General features: G+C 41.6%; 1 protein-coding gene across 5 annotated transcripts in view; it reads left to right on the forward strand.

The window, feature by feature from the left end:
• Nucleotides 1-15,089: 15,089 nt before the first annotated feature.
• The window catches only part of CEP78 (centrosomal protein 78), a 35,432-nt gene continuing 27,535 nt past the window's right edge, over nucleotides 15,090-22,986 (forward strand). For 4 of the 5 annotated variants that reach the window (XM_025359502.1, XM_025359504.1, XM_025359503.1 and 1 more), the window contains exons 1-5: nucleotides 15,090-15,631; nucleotides 18,896-19,068; nucleotides 19,165-19,237; nucleotides 20,577-20,680; nucleotides 22,328-22,502. In XM_025359502.1, coding sequence (XP_025215287.1) covers nucleotides 15,379-15,631; nucleotides 18,896-19,068; nucleotides 19,165-19,237; nucleotides 20,577-20,680; nucleotides 22,328-22,502 — 778 coding nt within the window. In that variant the 5' untranslated portion in view covers nucleotides 15,090-15,378. The remainder of the gene's footprint in view (nucleotides 15,632-18,895; nucleotides 19,069-19,164; nucleotides 19,238-20,576; nucleotides 20,681-22,327; nucleotides 22,503-22,986) is intronic. The other variant, XM_025359507.1, reaches the window with a different exon arrangement.

A 22,986-nucleotide genomic window follows, 5' to 3' on the forward strand; every position in this document is an offset into this window, starting at 1 on the left:
AGCATTAGGAGAAATACGTAATGTTGATGATGGGTTGATGGGTGCAGCAAACCACCATGGCACATGTATACCTATGTAACTAGCCTGCATGTTCTGCACATGTGTCCCAGAACTTAAAGTATAATAATAATAAAAAAGAACTATTTAGCTACATAGCATGACATACTAATCTGCTCCTGCACACTTTGTTTTGTCTCTAGATAGTTCATCAAATATGTTGAATAGGAAATGAGCTGACCTTGTATCATACCAGGACAATTGCAAGGGAATTACACAGGACTCACAAATGACGGAATACATCATGATGAACGTGTATGGTGGTGCATTTGATGTTACATGTGGTGGAAATACAGTTTTCTCCATTAGATGGGGAGGTATTAAAATGCACAAAAAGAAACATATTGCACTTTTTTAAAATATTAACTTTCACTAATGCTAATATAAATTTCGTTTTCTCTTATATCTGGTAGAACAAAGCTCTAAGACGCCATTCTCGCTTGTGTACTTCTGAGAAAATCGTACAGGAGCAGGGTTGCAGCACGTTACGCAAGAAAAACAGCCCTGAGAATGTTTATGATAAGGCCTGTAATACATAATTTCTATCTCTATTCTTGACATTCATTCCTAGAATATCAACCTGGCGGTGGTGGTACATCACCCTGCTCTTGATTTTGGAACTTTTAATATGAGATATTTTAAAAACCACATCTCCATCTGTGACCCGGGGAAAAGAGAATAAGCTAATAAGCATTGTGCCTGAGTTACAATTTCTAATACTGTGAAAAGAAGAGGCCACATCAATGGGAAAAGGAAAACAGTCTCATGGGAGCAACTCTGAGCCTCGCTAATGTACCTTATCATTGGTTCCAAAATAGAACCAGCGGGAATCGTACCAGCCCACTATCTGGAAGCAAATAATTATTCACTGGGAAAGGTAATTAAAATGTGGCAACAAATGAGCATATGTAAGCCGTAATATCAGATGAAAAAGTATCCTGGAAACACAGGAAATAAAGTATAGAATTTAAAAAATAGAAGCTATAACAATGTAAATTTTCCTAGTTATCTCTGCTAGTTTTCTCCTCCCAATTCCAAAATCACCTCTAAATTAAAAACGAAAATGACATGCATCACTTATCAAAATAATATGAAACAAAAGCCTGTTTATGTTTGTAAATACAATATAAAAACCTATGATTATATCAGTAACATTGAAATACCATTGACAAAATATAAAAATACTATGTAATATGTGTGCTTTATTAATAAATAACAAGATCTAGCAGCTGGGCTAACTACCATAATTTTATTACAAATTATAATACAAGCTATCTGCAAAACCAGTATGCGACGTGAGCACGTGTATTTCCATTCTGAGTCTCCTGACACGTTTTCCCACCATCGATCTGAGGGCTAACACATCTGTTTCTGATACGTAGCCTCCTGAGAAGAGAAAGCATTGAGAAGGGTCCTGATCATTTCTGTCCTCCCCTCCAAGGTTTCTGAAACTATGATGGAGCAAGTCATTTTGATTATGAAGTTGTTTGTGGGTGCAACCAACCATAAAAGGTTCCTTGAGACTTCTCATAAAATAAGCCCCAAGACTCTTCCAATTCCTTTCTCACAGTTCAGTGCAACCTAAAAGTTGTCACTGGATTTTAAAAACCCTTGTAACTATGACTTGTGACCCCTAGAGAGTTAGACTGCCACAGTGATATCACTTGCAGTAAATCCTCTGACATGGAAAGCTAACTAGTCTCTGATGCCAGCCTTGAGGGAGTTGGGGATTGGGGAAGCAGTCAGGCTGTCCTCATGGTGATAAGGAAACCGACTTATCCCTATCCATCATTATCCTTCATCATGAGTGGCCAGATGTAGATGTGCATCCAGTATGAACTGGTAATTAGAAGACTGGTTCCCTTTCATGTTGACACACACTTATGATTACAGTTGATTCTCAGTGGATTCTACGATCCATTATGCATGGCCTAATTAACCAAGAATACAGAAAAAGCATGGAGAACAAGTCAATGGCAGGCACCCAGAGCAAGCAATCAACTAAGCATGTCGCAATCAACTAAGGAGCTTTTGAAAAACACTGAGTCTAGAACATGCACCCATACCAAATAAATCTGAATATTTGGGGCAGGACCCAGGGATCAGTACATTATTATTACAACCATGAAAAAAATGAAAACAATTAAGTAAAAAGACTATTTCATTACCTCTTTGGGTGTTGGGACCATGCATTACTTTTTCCCACTTTCTAATTTTCTTTGCAATTTGAGCTTTTTGTGATAAATGTGTATGGCTTTTATTATATGTAAGTCATCAGTCAACTTTTGCTTTAATAAACACATTGTATTTAATTTTTTGAGGCATAAGCAAAATGGTAACCATATCAACTAGTTTTCTCATTACTTCTATGCCTCTGTGGACGAGCTGAAGAAGCTCATGGAAGAAGTGGAAAAGCTGATCTCTACCTTCAAAGATTTAGCAATGACGACATCAATGAGAAATCAAATGAGGATCTGGTTTCCATAGGGCCACCAATGAATAATCTCTCATGAGTAAATGAATATTGTGGGTGGCTAGTAAATGGCAGCTGCAATGATATCACCTGCAAATCCTTCAGGTTTATACCTGATATGAAATTATGATTATGTGACAAGAGCAAATCTTTCTTATGCAATTGGCTGTTCCGTGAAGATTTTGACTGAGGAATCAAGATATAATATATATTGCATTTCAAAGTGAGTTGCTAAAACAAAATACAAATTTTCAAAAGAAATATCTGAACACCAATGACAGAACTCATCCCTCACACACATTAAAAATATGAAGAGGATGAAGTACACGGAAGTTGAAGGTGAAACTGGGAGAAGGATTTTGGAGATAGATGTTGGAGTGCTAGATACCTCAACAAGGGTGAGGAATAGAAGATGTTTCCCACTTAATGGTTTTAAGAAGCCCACATAGAGAATTCAAGATGTACTACATTCAGTTTAAGGGAGTAGTGTCCAATTTTTGACTTCCCTGGACCACGTTGAAAGAAGAATAATTGTCTTAGGTCATACATAAAATGCACTAACCAACAGCAGCTGATTAGCTTTAAAAAAAATTCGCAAACAAATCTAATGTTTTAAAAAGTTTATGGCCACAGGTTGGACAAGCTTGATTTACAGGACTATACTTGTGTCTGATTCCCACCAAGAAACGTAAACACAATGAGATAGAAGTGTTTAGTAGCTGATCTAGGAGAGGTGGCTGTGGCCAAACTAAGTGTATTTCCTGAGGAAGAGGTTTGTACCATTCTTGAGAGGTAGGCAGTCTGGGAGCATCAAGAATCTTTCTGAGGGCTATCTGAAGACTCAGCGAACATCAGCAGAAGGAAGCTAGCCATGAGTCACTGGATGGTGAGAGGTCGCAAGAGGAGTTGCCAGTGACCAGCTAGAAGAGACATCATTTGCCCACATCAAAGAAATGGAAAGAGAAGCATCCCCCAACAATGGCAGCTTTCATGAGAACCCAGAAAAAATGCACATAAGAGAAAAAAAAACAGCTTCACGCTCCAGCAAGCAGAAGCCATCCACTGACAACATCAATCAAATAAGAACTTTCTTGCCCTTTTCACTTCCTTTCCCACCCTCCCAGTTCCAGCCTGAGGAAGCCAAGACAGCCTTGATGGGCAGATGGAGGGAAAGTGCTGTGGGTAGGACAGAGCCAAGTCGACCATGTCCTGAAACAGTACCACAATGGGAAAAGCAGGGTGATTTACCTTTGAATGAAGATTAAAGTTTTGATCATCACCTGGATCCATAGGCGTTTTCAGTCAGGAGAGAGGAAGAACGAAAGAGTTAAGGAGGCACTGGGAAATAAGAAATTGTTTTACAATTACATCACATGAGTTGTCTTTATTCCACATAGTGGTTACACAAAAGAGGGCTTTTCAAATGCCCATATCCTTTGACTCAGTCATTTCACCGCAGAGAAAGTGTCCTGCTATAGCTTTGTAGTCAAAAGCAGCTTTTTTGTTTGTTTGTTTATTTGTTTTCAGGATAGATGTTCATCTTTGCTCTTGGAATGTTACTCTGAGGTTTTCCTGGTTAGGCAAATCTAAAGAAGGAATGAAGACTCCATTGTCCGGTAATTAAGATATACTAAGACTTTTATCTCCAAAGGAAAATGGAGCAATACTCTCCCCATGCCAGCCTACCTTTATGAATTAAAGAGGTCCATGAGGCTGGGTTGAGAGCCAGTAGGAGGCTAACCAATAGAGTCATTGAAATAAATTAACCTTGGTACATCTGGAGAAGTGGTTATCCCTATAAACCCAAAGCGCTGAAGCCTGGGACTCAGGCCTATTCCAGCCCATGAGAGTGTAATACAGTGGGGTTGCCTTCTCTTGCAAAAGTGCCGAGGTTACGGAAGGGCTCTGGTCCAGCCCAGCGGGAGCTCCAGCAGCTTCAGAGACACCTGTGTATCAGTTTTTACCCTCACGAGGCCCGGACTTTCAGGTGGGAGCAACTTAATGGAGGGCCTTGGGACTTCTACCTTAGTGACTCAACCAAGTCCCAGTGCCATCTTACCCAGCACTATTTCAGTTCCAACGGACAGTAATACCACAGCCTTACTGTGGTTCCATCCCCCACCTGGGGCCAGGGTGCCTTAGATGCTTTACAGGTGGCCAGATGAGCAGCTTAAAGGGCCTTCAGAAGGGTATCGTGGGTGCCTTATCTCTGAACACAACCTTCTAAGACACTTTCTCAGCACCACAGCTGCTCCATGAGTGCGGGACTTCACTGCAACTTCTACACTTCCCACCCAAAGCTAGTGTGTAGCGGGCAATGGCTCTGCCACAGGGTCAGCACACCAAGGCCCTCAGAGTCCCACGCTGAGACGACGCCTTCTCAAGGCATCTGCAAGACTAGTTCTCACAGAGCTAAGGTGAGAACCTCTGTTTAATAACCCTCTTCAAGTGTATGAGCCTGCTATTTTATTTTAACTACAGAATTACTTCCCTGCCTTACACAGGTGTAACATTTCAATCTCCTGGCTACCCTTTTATGGCTTGATGGGCATTTAAGATGACTTCTCTGTGGTTCAGCTTGGCCCAGAATTGTTTACTTCCCTCATTGATGAAGATGAATTTTGTTTACAGCTTCTAGGCTTCATTCAGGCAGACCCTATTTCCAAACGATCCTTTTACAGAGCTAACCGGGAGGCACTACGGAAAAAGTATGTCCCTCATAACAGTATGAGGGAACTCATACTGTTGAAGGAGATTATTTCTTGTGGAAAGTGAAAAAAAAAAAAAGCTCCTTGTGCTGAGAAGTGTTGGGAAGGACAAGGAGTAGGCCAAGTAGGAGGGCTCAAAATGAGCCTGTTCTCCTCTCGCTTCTGTGGAAGACCTAAGCTTTTCAGTAAACCACTTGAGATTACTAAGGCTAGTGCTTAACTTGGGGTTCATGAGGTTTGTAGGCTCTAGGCAATTCTGAATTTCAGTTCTTTCACTGAAGTGTGAGAGTACTGAGTTTATATGAGTGCTTTCTGGGAAAAGACTTGATTCTCAAGGAGATTCATGATCCCACAGCTTCAGACTCTTGCTATTTGAAAGTGTGATCTGAGAATTATCTGTACTGAAACACCATAAGTATTTGTTAAAATGTAGGTACCAGGCCCATTCATTCAGAACTTTTTTTGATAAATAACAAATACTTTTTTTTAGTAGCAGTAGGTTGCAAATTATTGCATGGATCATACTTATACTAAAAAATGTATTCATTGTTTATCTGCAATTCAAATTTAACTAGCTGTCCTGTATTTTGATTTACTAAATCTGGTAACCCTAACTGATAATGGGATGGAAGAAACTCCTTTTTTAAAAAAGAATCTCAATGCAAGGGCTGTTTTTTCATAAATAAAATTAATACTATACCACTGATCATTGGACATTGAGATTATATCACTTGTTCACTAAGGCCTGGAATAGACTTCTACTCCCAGCCTAGAGAGGATTTTTACAGTCATTGGAAGCAATCATGTGCTTTATATCACAGAGTTTTGCAATGTACAGTGACCAGGGGAATAAGTTTTCGTTTGTGTACTCCAGGCTTGGAATTTCTGACGTTACTGATGTCTCTTTGTGGTCTTAAACCAAGAAGTCTGGTTAAAAAGTTGCTAAGGAGAGGTCAAGAAGGCAGCGTTTTCCTTTCTGTTTTAGAGCAGACGCTAATAACCACCCTTTTGGTAAAGGAACATTGCCACCTAGCAACAGAATCGAGTATATTCCTCCGGGCTCCAGACAAGGATTGACTCCAACGGCACGTTTTCAGGTGCACAGATTTGTGAATTTGGGTTTTGGTTGCCTTCCACTTAGCATTCAGCATCCGTAAGCTTTCCACAGAATGCAGGGAGAAATAGCCATTTGTCAGTAGAGCCTCAGTTTGTAAGAGGCAAGTGGGAAGGATCTTTGAAAAAGGCCAGCAATATCAGTAAGAATGGCTTCTCCTTAGTATATACTTGCAAATAGGAAAATGAAACAAGCAAAATTGAGTGGACTTCGCTAAAAGAAAGTTCTTTCTTTCAAAAACTGTGTGGATGGAATTCCTATTTATGTTGCAATTTGTAAAATGACTGAGTTTTCGATGCATGCACAAAGCTGAAAAAAATTACTAGTAAATAGTACATAGAATCTCATATATAAAAATAACATTACTCAGAAGCATTAAATTTGGCCCCCACTTGAGATCCAAGGATCAACTAAGTGCTCCCTAGGTCCAGTTAATTCTGCAATCTTCAAACCCATACCATGGATTCATAGTCTCATGGTCTCACATGTGTTTCTAGTATAAGGAATATATCTTGCCATCACAAAAAAGAAACTATTTAATTAGAAATTCGCAAGTGTTTGGTGTAGGCCTTTTTTTTTTTTTTTGTCTTCTTTTGCTTAGTAAGGCGACTATCGCTATTCAAAGAAAATTCTTTTCAACTTACAAATTTAATAGTCACTCTTGGCTTAGTGCCACCTGTTTTAATAAATAGGCCCTTGTGAGCTGTGGCAACAAGGATTATGTTGCTGTTATAAATATTTACTGTCCCTTACTTGATGCTGAAAAGTCCAGATTCCAGAGTGGCGTAGTCTTACAGTTGGTTACTAAGTATGGATATGTTTTACAAGTTTATACAACCTCCATTAATGAGGTTATTTTACATATTAAGAGGAAAAAATTTTTGAACATTTTAACTTTCAATTAAAACAGTCACCTATTACTTCTTGAACACTTAAAATAAGCCAGACATTGAGCTACAAGCTTACATAAATGAGATGGTTATCATTATGCCAATTTTACAGACGGAAAAGAAAGTTTGGAGAATTTGAGGAATTTGGCTCAGATCACACAACTAGTAAGTATCAGAGTTACGCTTCTGTGCCACTGGTTGGTCCTCCAGAGGCTGGGAGAGCTACCTCACCAGCAAAAGAAGTAGTTAAATTCTGTCAGTACTTAGCTACATCTTTACTTAAGCCAGGCTGAAGCCGGTAACACCTATGTATCTAGCCAAACTGCTTCATACTATGTCCAGAGAGAAGGATGGTTGAACTCAAAAGAAACCCACAGCAAGATCCCCAGGTCGTGATCGCATGACAAAAGGTGACCCTACCACAGGAGATTCCAAAGGACTCATGTAGGGCAGTGGACATTAGGTAATGTTCCAGTAATTGAATGTTACATAACAAACCGCTCTAAAACTTAGTGGATTAAAAGAGCAATTACATATATTTTGCTCACGAATCTGCATTTTTGGGCAGGGGTGAGTGGGGGTGGTTCTTCTCTGCTCTACTCAGCTTCAGCTGGCACAGCTCAAAGGCTGGGGTTGGAATCATCTGAAGGCCCATTCCCTTAAATGTCTAGCTGTGGGCTGGGGCCTTCGCTGGGGCTGTCAGTTGGATCTTTTACATGTGGCCTCTTCATATGTTCTAGGCTTTCCCATAAAATAGTAGCTGCGTTCCAATGGTGATCATCTATTGGGAAAGAAATTCAGGCAGAAGAGGGATTTTCTTTTATGACCTAACCTTGGAACTCTCACCCCTGGGGGTGACCTTATTTGGAAATCACATTTTTGCAGATATAATCAAGTTAAAATGAGGTCATACTGCATTAGAATGGGCCTTAATCCAATGACTGGTGTCCTTATAAGAGGAGGAAAATTTGGACACAGGATATAGGTGGGGGATAGTGTCATGTGGCAGTAGAGGCAGAGATTGGAATGATGATCTACAAGCCAAGGAATACCAAGGATTACTGGCAACCAGCAGAAGAGGGGAGAGAGGCAAGGAAAAGATTCTCCCTCAGAGCCTCCAGGGAAAGCTGGGAACCAGCTCTGCGAATACCTTGATTTCTGACGGCTGGCCTCTTGAACTCTGAGAAAATAAATTTCTGTTGTTCTAAGCAGCTTCAGAAGGAACCAACCCTGCTGACACCTTGATTTCAGATGTCTAACCTCAGAAACTGTAAGAGAATCCATTTCTGTTCTTTTTTTTTTTTTTCTAAGCTACCCAATCTATGGCACTTTGTTACAGGAGCTCTAGGAAATGAATGCACTCATGTCTGCTGCATTCTAGTCACCGAGACAGCAATGGATTCCACCCAACTCTAAAGGAAAGGTAATATGTCTTCAACATTTGGTGGAGGGTAGCAAAGTTCTGGAAGACAATGAGGGACTGGAAATAGTGCTATGGTTATTTTTAGAAAATATAAACTGTATCCTGGGACATAAAACATGATTTTGTACATGTATACATGCTTAACAATGGGGATAGGATCTAAGAAATGCATCATTAAGCGAGTTCATCATTGTTTGAACATCACAGAGTACACTTACACGAACCTAGATGGTAAAACCTACTATACACCTAGGCTATCTGGTACAGCCTATTGCTCCTAGACCAAAAACCTGTACAGCATGTTACTGTACTGAATCCTATAGGCAGTTGTAACACAGTGGTATTTGTGTATCTAATATAGAAGAGTGACAGTAAAAATACGGCATAAAAGATTAAAAATGGTACACCTATATAGGGCACTGACCGTGAATGGAGCTTACAGGACTAGAAGTTGCTCTGGGTGAGTCAGTGAGTGAGTGGTGAGTGAATGAGAAGGCCTAGGACATTACTGTACACTACTGTAGACTTTATAAACACTGTACACATAGGCTACGCTAAATTTGTTAATTTTTTAAAAGCCTTCAATAATAAATTAACCTTAGCTTACTTTTTTACTTTATAAACTTTTAATTTTTTTTAAACTTTTTGGATTTTTTGCTTAAAACACTAAGCTTAAAACACAAAGGGCCGGCCAGGCGTGGTGGCTTACGCCTGTAATCCCAGCACTTTGGGAGGCCAAGGTGGGCGGATCACGAGGTCAGGAGATTGAGACCATTCTGGCTAACATGGTGAAACCCTGCCTCTACTAAAAATACAAAAAAAGAATTGGCTGTACGTGGTGGCGGGTGCCTGCAGTCCCAGCTACTTGGGAGGCTGAGGCAGGGAGAATTGCTTGAACCCGGGAGATGGAGGTTGCAGTGAGCCGAAATTAAGCCACTATTCTCTAGCCTGGGTGACAGAGTGAGACTCTGTCTCAAAAACAAACAAACAAAAAAACACCACAAATACTTTGAATATTTTCTTTCTTTTTATCTTTATTCTACAAACTTCTTCTATTACATTTTTTTAAATTAAAAAAATTTTTTTGTTAAAAACAAATACATGAACACACACGTTAGTCTAGGCCTACACAGGGTCAGGATCATCAATATCACTGTCTTCTACCTCTACATCTTGTCCCAATGGAAGGTGTCCAGGGTCAATAACATGCATGGAGCTGTCATCTCCTATGATAACAATGCCTTCTTCTGGATACTTTCTGAAGGACCTGCCTGAGGCTGTTTTACAGTTACCTTTAAAAAATAGGAGTATACTGTAAAATAACAATAAAAACCATAGTATAGTTAATACATGAACTAGTAACATGTCATTTACTATCATTATCAAGTATTATATACTATATGTCATTGTATGTGTTATACATTCATAGGTAGGACAGTAGGGTTTTTTTTTAATATCAGCATCACCACAGACACGTGAGGTGTACAGTGTTTATAAAGTCTACAGTAGTGTACAGTAATGTCATAGACACAATCATAAAACATGATTGTGTACTTTTTCAATTCCATTATAATCATCATATTTGCCATCCATTGTTGGCTGAAAAGTCATAATGCAGCATGTGACTGTCTAAGTTTTAGCATATTCTTAACCGCATGTTGAAAGGTACTGGAGTTAGAATTCCTTTCTGCCCAGACTAAGTGCTAGGGTTAGTTTCACAGGAAGGAGTTTATTCTGGGAATGCATATATCCAAAGGCAACAAGAGCTGCAAATGTTTTTCATGTGTGTTTGTTGCTAGAAAGAGAGCTTTCAATGGACTTCAGTGATATGGTTTGACATAACACTAGTGACAATCTAGAACAATCATCCACTTGCTTATGCTATGTTAAAGAAATCTGTGGTCCATGAATCTGGGCTGTGAGGAAGCTGGGCTATGAGGATGCTGAGGGCTTTTCTTCCCTCCGAAGGTGCCCGCCAGGTCACGCACTGGTTGCCCTGACATTAGTGTGAGATGTGAGGTTTGGTGGTATAGAACTGCAGGGAGTCCCATTCCCGTGTGTTCAATGGCAGTGACACCTGCTGAGGTGCAGCTTTTGTGCTCTCCGTACAACCCTGGCAAACTGAATGATAGTACCTGGGTAAATACCTCCGTGAGCCGTGGGTTTGTGCACAAAGCATTTACAAGTTTCCCTAGTAAAAAGGTCGTCTCCTCACCATTATTCAGCTGGTTAGCTTTTCTGCCTTTATGTTTTCCCATGTGGACAGGCATTGGGGAAGGGGGGGGAGCACAGTGCTGAAGCCCCTCTCTGGACACGTGCCCATCTCCACTGGGGACAGGTCTCATATTAGCTCTCTGAGCATAAAAATCCTGTCTGATTGCTTCATCTGCTATGTGTCTATGGGGACCCACAAGAGATGCGGGATCCGGTTAGTCTCTCGGGAATCAATTGTTGCCTTGGCCGGATGGGGACGTGTTGCCTTCTGCGCCCCCTCTTCGCGCTCTCTTTCATTTCCCCTCTTAGCGCTCGCCTTTCATTTCCTGCAGCGCGCCAGCAGGATGGCCCACAGCAGATCTATTACCCGGAAAAGTACTTCGAGGAGCACTACAAGTACCGGCATGTTATGTTACCCAGAGAACTTTCCAAACAAGTACCGAAAACTCATCTGATGTCTGAAGAGGAGTGGAGACTTGTGTCCAACAGCGTCTAGGCTGGGTTCATTACATGATTCATGAGCCAGAACCACATATTCTTCTCTTCAGAGGAGGTGGTGGCGGCTGCAGTGTGGAGCATGGATTGGAAGGCAGCTAAAGTCAGAAGAAAGAAGACAAGAAAGTTTACATTTGGAACTTGTTTCCCTGGTGAAGTAAGAGGCGTCCTGTTCAGGTGACAGAGCAGGGATGTAGAATGAAGTGTCATAGTGTATTAATCTGTTCTCAAGCTGCTAATAAAGACATAACTGAGACTGGATAATTTATAAAGGAAAGAGATTTAATGGACTCGCAGCTCCACATGGCTGGGGAGGCCTCACAATCATGGCAGAAGGCAAAGGAGAAGCAAAGGCACATCTCACATGGCGCCAGGCAAGACAGCTTGTGCAGGGGAACTCCAGTTTATAAAACCATCAGGTCTCGTGAGACTTATTCACTATCACAAGGACAATATGGGGGAAACCACCCCCATAATTCAATTATTTCCACCTGGCTTTGCCCTTGACATGTGCAGATTATTACAATTCAAGGTGAAATTTGTGTGGGGACACAGCCAAACTATATCAAGTGGCAACATGAAAAGAATGAAGGAGAAGGAATTGGAACAGCCATTGTGAGTAGCCATAAGGAAGGTAATGGGAAAAAGAAATGGGGACCACATGTCCGTTAAAATAAGACAGCTTATGTTGCTGGCCAGGTTGACATTGCTCTGTGCCTGGATCCATCAAACCTCACTGCTCTGGAGGCAAGTACAAAGAGGATGAATGTTAGAGATGAGCAGATGAACTTGCAGTTTTATGGAAAGGTAAGTGAGCTGGGAAGTCTGGGTATAACATTGTCTGGATTGACTGGGAGTAGAGCACAGTGAATAAGAGCTTAAACGATACCATTTAGCTGTATTCTACTCAAACACTCACCAGATCCCCTGAAGGAGGAGAGCTCATCTCTTATACCAGTAGAATGTCCCTCCCAAGTCATGCACCTGCAAGGAAACCAAGGCATTTTGTCTTGGGCCAGGTGTGAGCCTGGTTTGTCAGAGGATCCCAGAGGTGCTGCAGAGGCAGTTTTCATTTGGTGTTCAAGGAAGCGTGTGGGTGAACCCACCAGATGCTGAAAGGAGAACTGAAGCCACTTTTTTTTTGAAGCAACTATGAAGTCGCAATTTAACTGACGCAGAGAACTCTGAGATTATCAGGCAAGTCCTTGAAGGAAATCTTGCCATCCTAAAAATAAGTAAGCACAGGAAACATAAATTTTAAATGAATATGTTAAATGATTATTACTATGAAGAAGTCTTCTCTGAGCTGCATTCACAGGCAGTGGTCACAGGGTGCTGACAATAGCTTGTGAGGATAATAGGGAAGAATGTTCCTACAATTAGTTGTTATTCAGCACTTCCCCTGTGCTAACGCTGTGCTACGCATAGGGAATGTAAGCATGAATGAGACATGGTTCTTGCCTTTAAAGGGCTTACAGACTATGAAAGGAAAACCATATAAAAAGATGCTTATCATTGGATGTTCTAAGTGTTATGCTACAGGGTGTCAGGGAGCACAGTAGTGAAGTACTAAACAAGCACGAGAAGAGAGATGAGAGTTAGAGAGAAACAGGTTTTTAGGGAAGCCCCAAACCAAGGCTGGGAAAAGAATGGAAGTTAGCCCACTAAATAAAGGAGCAGCCTATGAAAAGGCCCAGACAGCAACAATAGGACATCGGAAACTTCAAACAGTTCTGTGTATCTAGAGAAGACATGCCAGGAAGAACGTAGCAAGGAGAGAGACAACAGAGGTAGTCAAATTATGAAGAAGCCTGTATGTCAAGCTATGTGATACAGATCTGATCCTGAAGGCAACGAGAAATCTTGGCTTTCTGGGGGGCAATTTGATGGAGGAAGAGAACTATCTGTGTTAGAAGTCATCTGTCTACAGTGGGGAAATTACAGCTGAGCAGAAGACAAGAACACCCAGAGAAATTGTACAATGTCAGAAGGCTGAAAGCTGAGGGTAGAAACCTGATGAACAGCAACATTTAGAATGGGTAAGCAAGAGAAGCCCAAGAATATGACTGAGAAGAAGAAATTCGAGAGGTAAAGAAAAAAAAAATCAGGTGGCTTCATGGGAAACAGGGAAGAGGGAGCTTTAAGAAGGTAGGGACACTACATTAATTGATGCTGGAGACTAGCAAGAAACTGGATATCATAAAGTTGGACACAGTTTAAATTTCCATCAACAGAAAAACAGACACATCACTGTATGTTTACTGCATGTTTCTACATGTAACTCCTATACACAACAGGGAAAATAAATAAATATCTCTATATGTCAACACGGATGGACCTAGTAAAGGTAACGAACAATAAAGTAGGAAAAGAAAATATAGAATATTATATGCTGCTTACTTACGTATGTAGCAGAAACATAAAGACATACATTGCAATGATGAATACCAAGTTCAGAAGAGCAGTTATCTCAGGGTCAGTTAGAGAGTAGTAGTGATTGGGAAGGTGGTTACACAAGGCTCCTCAACAAGAATGGTAGTGTTTCACTTCTTAAGCTGGTTTATGAATATACAAGTGCTTACTATGATTTGAGCACGTAGTACATAGAAATCATTGGTGACCACATCTCCGGAATTTTAGAGGCACGTGTGTTGGTAGTAAGTTGGAGTACCCGGAATGCAGTGGGTGGAAGAGGAATGCGATAAACACAATGTCTAAGGCTCTACCGGCGGAATATCATTGCTCTAGCAATCGGATAAAATTATCTGGATTCTTCCACTTTGCTTTCACTTAACTTTCCTGTCCCTCAGTTTCCCCTTTTGTAAAGTAGAATATAATAGTATATTCTTTGAGGAGATGTTAGGAGAATGAAATGATTTCATACTTAAACAGTGCTTAAAATAATCCCGAGAACATTATTTCAAATAAGTACTAGTTATCAGGGAGTTAGCCAACATCATCGTCAGTACAAAACAAACTGATTCACAGCAAACACAATGAAGTCCTGAATTCATGAAACACTCTTCAATTTGCCAGGAGCCGTGTGACATATGCAGAAACTACAGAAATTAAGGCTTATTTGTACACATTAACACAGACATAAAAGATTTAATGACCGCAGTTCACGTTCAATCAGTCGTTCCTACATCCCTTGAGAGCAATCTCTGTGCTGACTGGACGCTGCAAACACAGACACATTCCTCAGATGTTTAGACTATTTTTTAAAAGTGCGTTGTTACATCCACATTTCACTTTTTCTTCTCTTTTTTTGAGACGGAGTTTCGCTCTTGTCGCCCAGGCTGGAGTGCAATGGCGCGATCTCGGCTCACTGTAGCCTCCGCCTCCCGGGTTCCAGCGATTTTCCTTCCTCAGCCTCCCGAGTAGCTGGGATTACAGGCGTCTGCCACCATGCCTGGCTAATGTTTGTATTTTCAATTGAGACGGGGTTTCGCCATGTTGGCCAGGCTGGTCTCGAACTCCTGATCTCAGGTGATCCGCCCGCCTCGGCCTCCCAAAGTGCTGGGATTACAGAGGTGGGCCACCGCACCCGACCACACATTTCACTTTTATTTGGATAGATCAGTAAACACTTTCGTAAACCCTCACACTCTCCTGACCACCATCGAGGGTCGCTGCCAGCGAGCCCGTTCTCAGGAGGCGGGGCCTGCGTGCCGACGCACAGCGAGCACGTTGACGTCTTCGCGCACCGTTCCGCGGCACCGCCCACCGGCTTGAATCCCGGCGCCTCAGAGGACTATGAGGCGGGCGCCAACCGCCTGGGCCGCGGGGCGGGAGGCAGCGCGGGAGCGGGGCGTTGAGGGACCGGCCTAGCGTGGGGCTCTGGCCTTGCGTCTTCCGACCGAATAGCCGCTCCTGAGCCCGGTGCGCGGCTGCCGCCACCGCCTGGCTGTGGGTGCCGGAGCGGCCGGGCGGCGACCCAGGGTTCCTGGGTGGGCGCGGGCGGCGTCTCCGCGGCGGGCATCCCCCGAGGCCGCCCTCGGGCCATGATCGACTCGGTGAAGCTGCGCCGCGACAGCGCGGCGGACTTCTTCTCGCACTACGAGTACCTGTGCGCGCTGCAGGACTCGGTGCCGCTGCCCGCCGTGCGCGCCTGTCTCCGGGAGGGCGTGCTGGATTTCAACGCCGACCGCCTCCGCGGGGTGGACTGGGCGCCTCTGCTGAGCACTCTCAAGATCAATAAAGACCTACCCTTGATCTCCATCAAGAGCTTCTTCCAGCCTTGGCTGGGGGACACAGGTTTGTAGTTCCCGCCTCCAGGGCCCCTCTGTGGGTGCGGTGAAGTGGGTTTTTAGGTGGGTGTTGTCCATTGCCGGGGTATGTGTGCAATAGACGGGGTGTGCGGCCTGGAAACTCACCAACTAGGTGAGTGGCTTAAGGTCTCTGGGGCTTCAGTGTGCTCATCCGTAACATGGGCTTAATAACGAGACCCAGGTTATGTGCGCCTTTGCAAGGATTCCCTGCGCTGCTGATGCCTGCAGAGCTCTTAGCACAGTTTGGGACGTCATTAAACATTTGACAGATGTTACCTATTTTATTGAATGACTTTAATTTGCCTGATAGAGAACTAAGCAGGTAGGAAATTAATATATGTTAGCCTTTGTCTTCATTCGTTTTTTTTTTTTTTTTCCGAGACACAGTTTCACTCTGTCGCCCAGGCTGGATCCAGTGCAATGGCGGGATCTGGACTCACTGCCACCTCCGCCTCTTGGATTCAAGTGATTCTCCTGCCTCAGCCTCCCCAGTAGCTGGGATTACAGGCCCGCACCATCAGGCCCGGCTAATTTTTGTATTTTTAGTAGAAACGGGGTTTCAGCATGTTAGCCAGGCTGGTCTCGAACTCCTGTCCTCAGGTGATCCGCCCGCCTCGGCCTCCCAAAGTGCTGGGATTACAGGCGTGAGCCACCGCGCTCGGCCTGTCTTCGTTTTTTTAAGGTATATATAAGAAGTTTGTAAAGTGCTTTACAAATAGAAGCCATTTGTAAATGTATGGTGGTATAATTAGGGATCCAGACTCTCTGATTATTCGGAAAATATGTTAGGTCAACCACGATATATGACAAAATGCTGTTATTCCTTTGAGCACTTAGCATTTTGTGCATAATGGAGGCAGCTTCCTATAGAGGCTAGCTAGGTAACAAGGGAACAGTTTGTGCGAAAGTTTTGGAATTAGGAGAGAGTATGGCAAGCTGAGGTACAGGACTAGAATTTAGGGTTTGAGAAAGAGCAGAGAGTTGAGGCTGGAAACCTTGTGGGGGCGAAACAGGGAGGGTCCTTGTTTGTGCTGTCATGGGTTATCCTGAAAGTTTTGGGAAACCAATGTACGATGATGAGATGGAATTTCTAGAGGAGCTCACTCTAACCTCCATGTGGAAGGCAAATTAAATTTGGAAGGATGGTGAATTGTTGTAATCTAATGGCCCAAATTAAGGTATAGAGAAGAAGGGCTTGGGGCCGGGCACTGTGGCTCACGCCCGTAATCCCAGCACTTTGGGAGGCCAAGGCGGGTGGATCACCTGAGGTCAGGAGTTCGAGACCAGCCTGACCAACTCGGCGAAACCCCATCTGTACTAAAAAAAAAAAAAAAAAAAAAATTAGCCGGGCGTGGTGGCTGGCGCCTGTAATCCCAGCTACTTGGGAAGCTGGGGCAGGAGAATCGCTTGAACCCAGAAGGTGGAGGTTGCAGTGAGCTGAGATTGCACCATTGCCCTCCAGCCTAGGCAACAAGAGCAAAACTCTGTCTCCCAAAAAAAAAAAAAAAGAGAGAAGGGTTGGATTGGGCGTGGGAAGAGGATCTCAGTTTGTCTTTAATGTTTTAAGAGGGGTCTGTGGGGCATCCAAATGTGTCTGCTAGGCAGATCTGGAACCAAGATTTAGGCTTTGTGGGAGGACAGGTATTTGAAGGCATGGGAGGGACCTAGATTATCCACAAAGAAGATCCGGATAATTGTAGGTCTGAAAGGTATTTTTTAAGTGGATATGGATGTGAATATGTTTATAAGCTGAGAGAAAGAGGGAGGATGTGTGATCTGGGACAGGAAATGATTGTTGATTTATTTAAAAACAACCTGACTGCTTGTTGTGTGCTCAGCCCTTTTCTAGGCTCTGGAGTTAGCACCATCTCTTCTGCAAGGACAGTTCAACACATCTGCTTCTGAAAATAAGTCAGATTATTCTCTACATCTCATTCAAGTGCAGGAACTGTTCTGTACCTCTGAATGGACTTTACTTAATCAAAATAATAACAGGAACCAAGTCAGGTGCAGTGGTTCACACTGTTAATCCTAACACTTTGGGAGGCCAGGAGTTTGTGACTGGCCTGGGCAACATAGTGAGACTCCTGTCTCTATAAAAAGTAAAAAATATTAGCTGGGCTTGGTGGATCTCTTGAGCCTGGGAGGTTGAGGCTGCAGTGAGCCATGATTTCGCCACTGTACTCCAGCGTGGGTAACAGAGTGAGACCCTATCCATGACCCTCCCCCCACAAAAAATAAACAAAAAAAAACAGGAACCAAAAGAAATTAAAGATGGGAGGGACCTCAGAGTCAAGGCTAAGCCTACTAGATCTTGCCTAATATTTTGCACTGAATGTAAGAAAAAGGTATTACAGATCATTCTTGTCAAGATATTCTTCACTGAACCTTCTTTATCTCTTGCATCCAGTGGGTCTAGGTTGTAGATTTTAACCTACATATTGCTTGTCCATCCTTAATTACATTTTGCCTGGACTATTGCAGAAGCTCCTAGCTAGTTTTGCTGCCCCTGAGCTTGGTTTTTCTTAGTTCATCTGCCTACTTTGGTTCAAGTGATCTTTCTAAAAGGAAAAGACATGCTTAAAGTGGCATGCCCACACAGGACCGGTGTGTATTGGTTGGTTGTGTTCTGCACAGAGGCACTGAAATCCCAGCTGTGTTCTGTTAAGCTTCCTGGGGTTGGTCTTGAGGAAAGGGAGCTTTTTCCCATTTCCTTTATCTCTTTGGTTCTCCAACAGTGAGGTACATTTTTCTGACCTGCTAGGGGTATCCTTAATGTGTCAGTGGTAGCCCTGGTCCTCATCACCTGTGAGGTAAAAGTCAACTCTCGCAGGCTTGCTTCTCCCTGCCTCTCTGTAAATTTCTGACTCTACCTGCTACAGCTCTGGGCTTTAGTCAGATCCACCTGCAGTTTTCCAGTGCCCGGCAGGTGTCAGGGTTAGACGACTTTGCTCTTGCTGTTTCCTCTGGTTAATGCATCACCCACTCTGATCACATGTTGTTGTTCTCATCTTTCTAGATTCAGCTTCAGGATTATTTTGAAGCCATCCTTTCAGTGCAACTTCTTTGCTTCCATGAGAACCTCTATGTAGGTAGTTTGATGTATCTCATGTGGCTTGAGTTTACATGTGTCTGTCCTTAAGAGGCCTTTAAGGACATGGCTCATTTCTGTGTCTTAGCACAGAGCAGATGTTTTTGAATGATACATTGTATGGTTGAAGTCACTAACTTTCCTTTATCTTTGTTTTAGGTTCTGACATAAATAAATTTTGCAGAAGTCGTGTTCCTGCGATAAGATACAAAGATGTGACCTTCCAGTTGTGTAAAGCTCTTAAAGGCTGTTTAAGTATATCAAGTGTGCTAAAGAACCTGGAGCTAAATGGACTAATTCTGAGAGAGAGGGATTTAACTATTTTAGCAAAGGTAAGCTTTGTCTAATTTGGCCTGTAGACATTTGATAGTTGCTTTTGGAGGGAAAAAAACCTCAATAACATTTTTAACTTTTCCCCCTCATTAAAGGGATTGAATAAATCGACTTCTTTGGTGCACCTGTCTCTTGCAAATTGTCCAGTTGGAGATGGAGGTTTAGAAAGTGAGTTTAAATCTCATTTAACTCTTGTCCTGTCAGGCCGGTTTCATGTTTCCCTACATGCTATGTTAATTCCCGTCTGTACCTTTATCTTACTACTGCCTCATGTGCTTGTTCAAACCTTGGTCCAGTCTCAAGTCTACCATGAAAGCTTGGCATGCTGAATATAATCTGAACTAACTTCACTTAAGTTTGTGTTAAACCACAGACCACACAGATATATACCATCTGGTATTCTCTGTTTTTTGTGTTTGTTCATATTTTGGAGTTTTTCTTCAAGAAATATTTATGGGAAGGGAATAGCAAGATGTAAAGAGGCCGGGCGCGGTGGCTCACGCCTGTAATCCCAGCACTTTGGGAGGCCGAGGCGGGTGGATCATGAGGTCAGGAGATCGAGACCATCCTGGCTAACATGGTGAAACCCCGTCTCTACTAAAAAAATACAAAAAAAATTAGCTGGGCATGGTGGCGGGCGCCTGTAGTCCCAGCCATTCGGGAGGCTGAAGCAGGAGAATGGCATGAGTCAGAGGTTGCAGTGAGCCGAGATCGCACCACTGCACTCCAGCCTGGGCGATAGAGCAAGCCTCCATCTAAAAAGAAAAAAAAAAAAAAGAGAAAAATCATCATTATTTCAAATAATTAAAACATATATACAATCAATTTTAATGCGCTATGGTATGTTCCAAAATAGGAAATATAGGGAAAGTGCTGTATGGGAGCATATAAAAGGCTGGCAGACTCGGGGAAGGGGGTGGGGTGTTGGAAATATTCACAGAAGGTGACTGTTGGTTGGGATCCTGAAGTCTTGACCTGTGTTCATTGTGTGGAATAGTGGTCTGGAGGGATAAGGAAGCCTGCATTTCAGTTTGAGGGAGCAGAGAGTTTAAAGGCCTCTGTCTTCTATTGTTCTAGTACATTAGGTGCTCTAGTGTAGCACCTAATACAATTCTGGGTTTATAGTTGATACTGAATTGTTGGTTGATAACAGATTGAGGTCTGCTGTTGGAAATGAAAATAGGAAGAGTTTTGTGTTTTTTATGTTTTTCTTTCAGATGTCTCAAAAAGTATGTAGAACTGTACTGTGGTCGGGAGTAAGGTTGCAATATTCAGTCTATTCAATTTTGGCATCTAAATAGAATTGAGCTATTGCAATAAACTGGAGTAACACTTTGTTACTGACATATTTTAGAATGGACCAATCAGTTGCCTAGGTAGATTGTAGATAGTGATTTTAAGAATACAACTATAAAATAGAAAAGATACAAGAAGAGCAAATAAATCAAGATTGACTAGGTTGTATAGACTCTTCGTCTTATTGTATATGGTTTTTTTTCCATTTTAGTTATTTGTCAAGGTATAAAGAGCTCTATCACTCTTAAGACAGTCAACTTCACAGGATGTAATCTGACATGGCAGGGAGCAGATCACATGGCCAAGATCTTAAAGGTAACTTTATGTTCCAACTTGCATGAAAATGTGTTATATGATTGCCACACATTAATATTTTGATACAAGACAGCAGTTATTTTTGTCTTTTGATACATACAGGGATTGCAGTTTTAGTTTTGTTTAAAGAATATGACCGATTTTCAGACTGGAGTTCTACCATTTAGTAAAAGTAGTATGCTTAATCTTAGAAATAGGAGATCTAAAACATAATAATTATGTTTTTCTGTAAATGTGGTTTGTAAAACAATAATTTTAAAGGTGTCTTAACAACTTTATAGTGGTTATTACTGTATTTAGGATAAAATTACATAATAATGTGACATGAAGCCTTTTTAGTAATTTGAGGGAATAGACCAGGGTAGTCAAACTATGGCCTGTGGACCAAATCTAGCCTGTGATCTGTTTTTGTAAATAAAGTTTTGAAACATAGTCATGCACATTTGTTTACATATTAACTATTGCTACACCCTACACTAGGAGAGTTGAGTCGCTGCAAAAGAAACTATATGACCCACAGAGCTGAAAATGTTTACTTTGGGGCCTCTACAGCCCAAGCCCACTCTCCCTGGGATAGATAATGGTTACACATGTGGATTCTGAAGCCAGATGGCCTAGGTTAAAACCCAAGCTCTCTCCCATTTAATAACTTGTGACCATGGGCAAATTACTTAACCTCTCTGTGCCTCACTTTTCTCATCCGTAAAATGTGTATAGTAAGAAAACCTGTGTCTATCATTCTTAGGATTTAATGACCTAATGTGTATAAAATCGTGCCTGGCTATCTACGTGTTTGCTGTTATTTCCTCTTATTGCTTTTATACAGTTATTATGAATAGCAAATGACACAATTTTCATTTGACAGAGTCATAGGAACTTTGAATCTTCTGTTGTTTTAGAATGTAATAAGATTTTTTGTCTCTTAAAATCAGTGTTCCCTGTTACCAAAATTTACTTTATGGATATAGAGAAGTGATTATGTCTTTAAGATAGTACCTGTGGTTAAAACTCAAACCACCAATTTCCTAAGGCATATCAGCCTTGCTTTGTATATTCTAGGCCTCTAAATTTGGTGTGCATACCCTAAGAAATATGTGAGATCCCTTGGGTTAGGAGAAGAAAATATTAACCTCTATATTTTTATATCATTTAAAAAATATCTGTTGTTTCTGTTTGGTTTGTAATATACATAAAATATGTATGTAGAACTTCCTGTATATAGTTTATTAATAAATAACATATATGTGTAATGTTTACCTGTGGGATGTCCAGTCAAGTGTTTAGAGACCACTAGAGGACAGAATGATAGAGGCTCGGCAATGATAGAATTTAGAACCAATACCTTCACTTGGCGTGTAAAGAAAATAAAATTCTTAGAAGTTAACTAAGTTGTCAGTTTACGTAAAGTAATCAGTAACAGGTCATTAGTGGTTAGGGTCACACAGCTAGTCAGTGGCAGACTAGGATCTGGGTCACTGGACTCCTCACTCAAAATCTACTATTTAATCAGTCTCTCAGATTAACCCACCTGGCATATGTACCTGGTGTGTGTGTAAAACTCTGATGTAATCAGCTGTACTTGGTTCCTTTTGGTGTTCCTATCTCTTTATTCAAGTGTATTAATTTCATCTTATTAAATCTTTAAAGTATCAGACCATGAGAAGGCATGAAGAAACCTGGGCTGAGAGTCTTCGCTATAGGAGACCTGATCTTGACTGTATGGCTGGCTTAAGACGTATCACATTGAATTGCAACACACTCATTGGTGACCTAGGTGCAAGTGCTTTTGCAGACTCTCTCAGTGAGGATTTATGGCTGAGAGGTAAGTTAAATGAACTTGTAAGATGGAAAATATTGAATTTTTTGATATTAAATATGCTTCACTCTTGGCACAGTAATGTTGTCCTAAGGTTTTTTAAAAAGCCTCTTTTTTCTAATAGGTTTTATTTTGCTTTTAAGCCTTTATGAAAGTTACATATATTCTTTATAGAAGATACCAAGTAACAAAAAAATAATACTACGTGTAATCTCAATGCCTAGAGATAAACTGTTCATTTTGGTGTGTATACTTTCAGTATTGTTTTTTCCTGCACGTGTATTTGTGTGCTTAGAGTTACAAGAACAGAACTATAGTGCACTTACCATTTTGTAACCCTGCTTTTTTTATTTAATGATGTATCACATAGTACTCTATTACATTGAGGCACAATAGTTTAATTCCCTGCTATTTGATATTTAGACAGTTTATGCTTTTCCCCTATTATAAACAACTCTGTAGTAAACTCCTTATGTATACATCTCTGTGT

The sequence above is a fragment of the Theropithecus gelada genome, chromosome 15 (assembly GCF_003255815.1).
Source record: "Theropithecus gelada isolate Dixy chromosome 15, Tgel_1.0, whole genome shotgun sequence".
NCBI classification, from domain to species: Eukaryota; Metazoa; Chordata; class Mammalia; order Primates; family Cercopithecidae; genus Theropithecus; species Theropithecus gelada.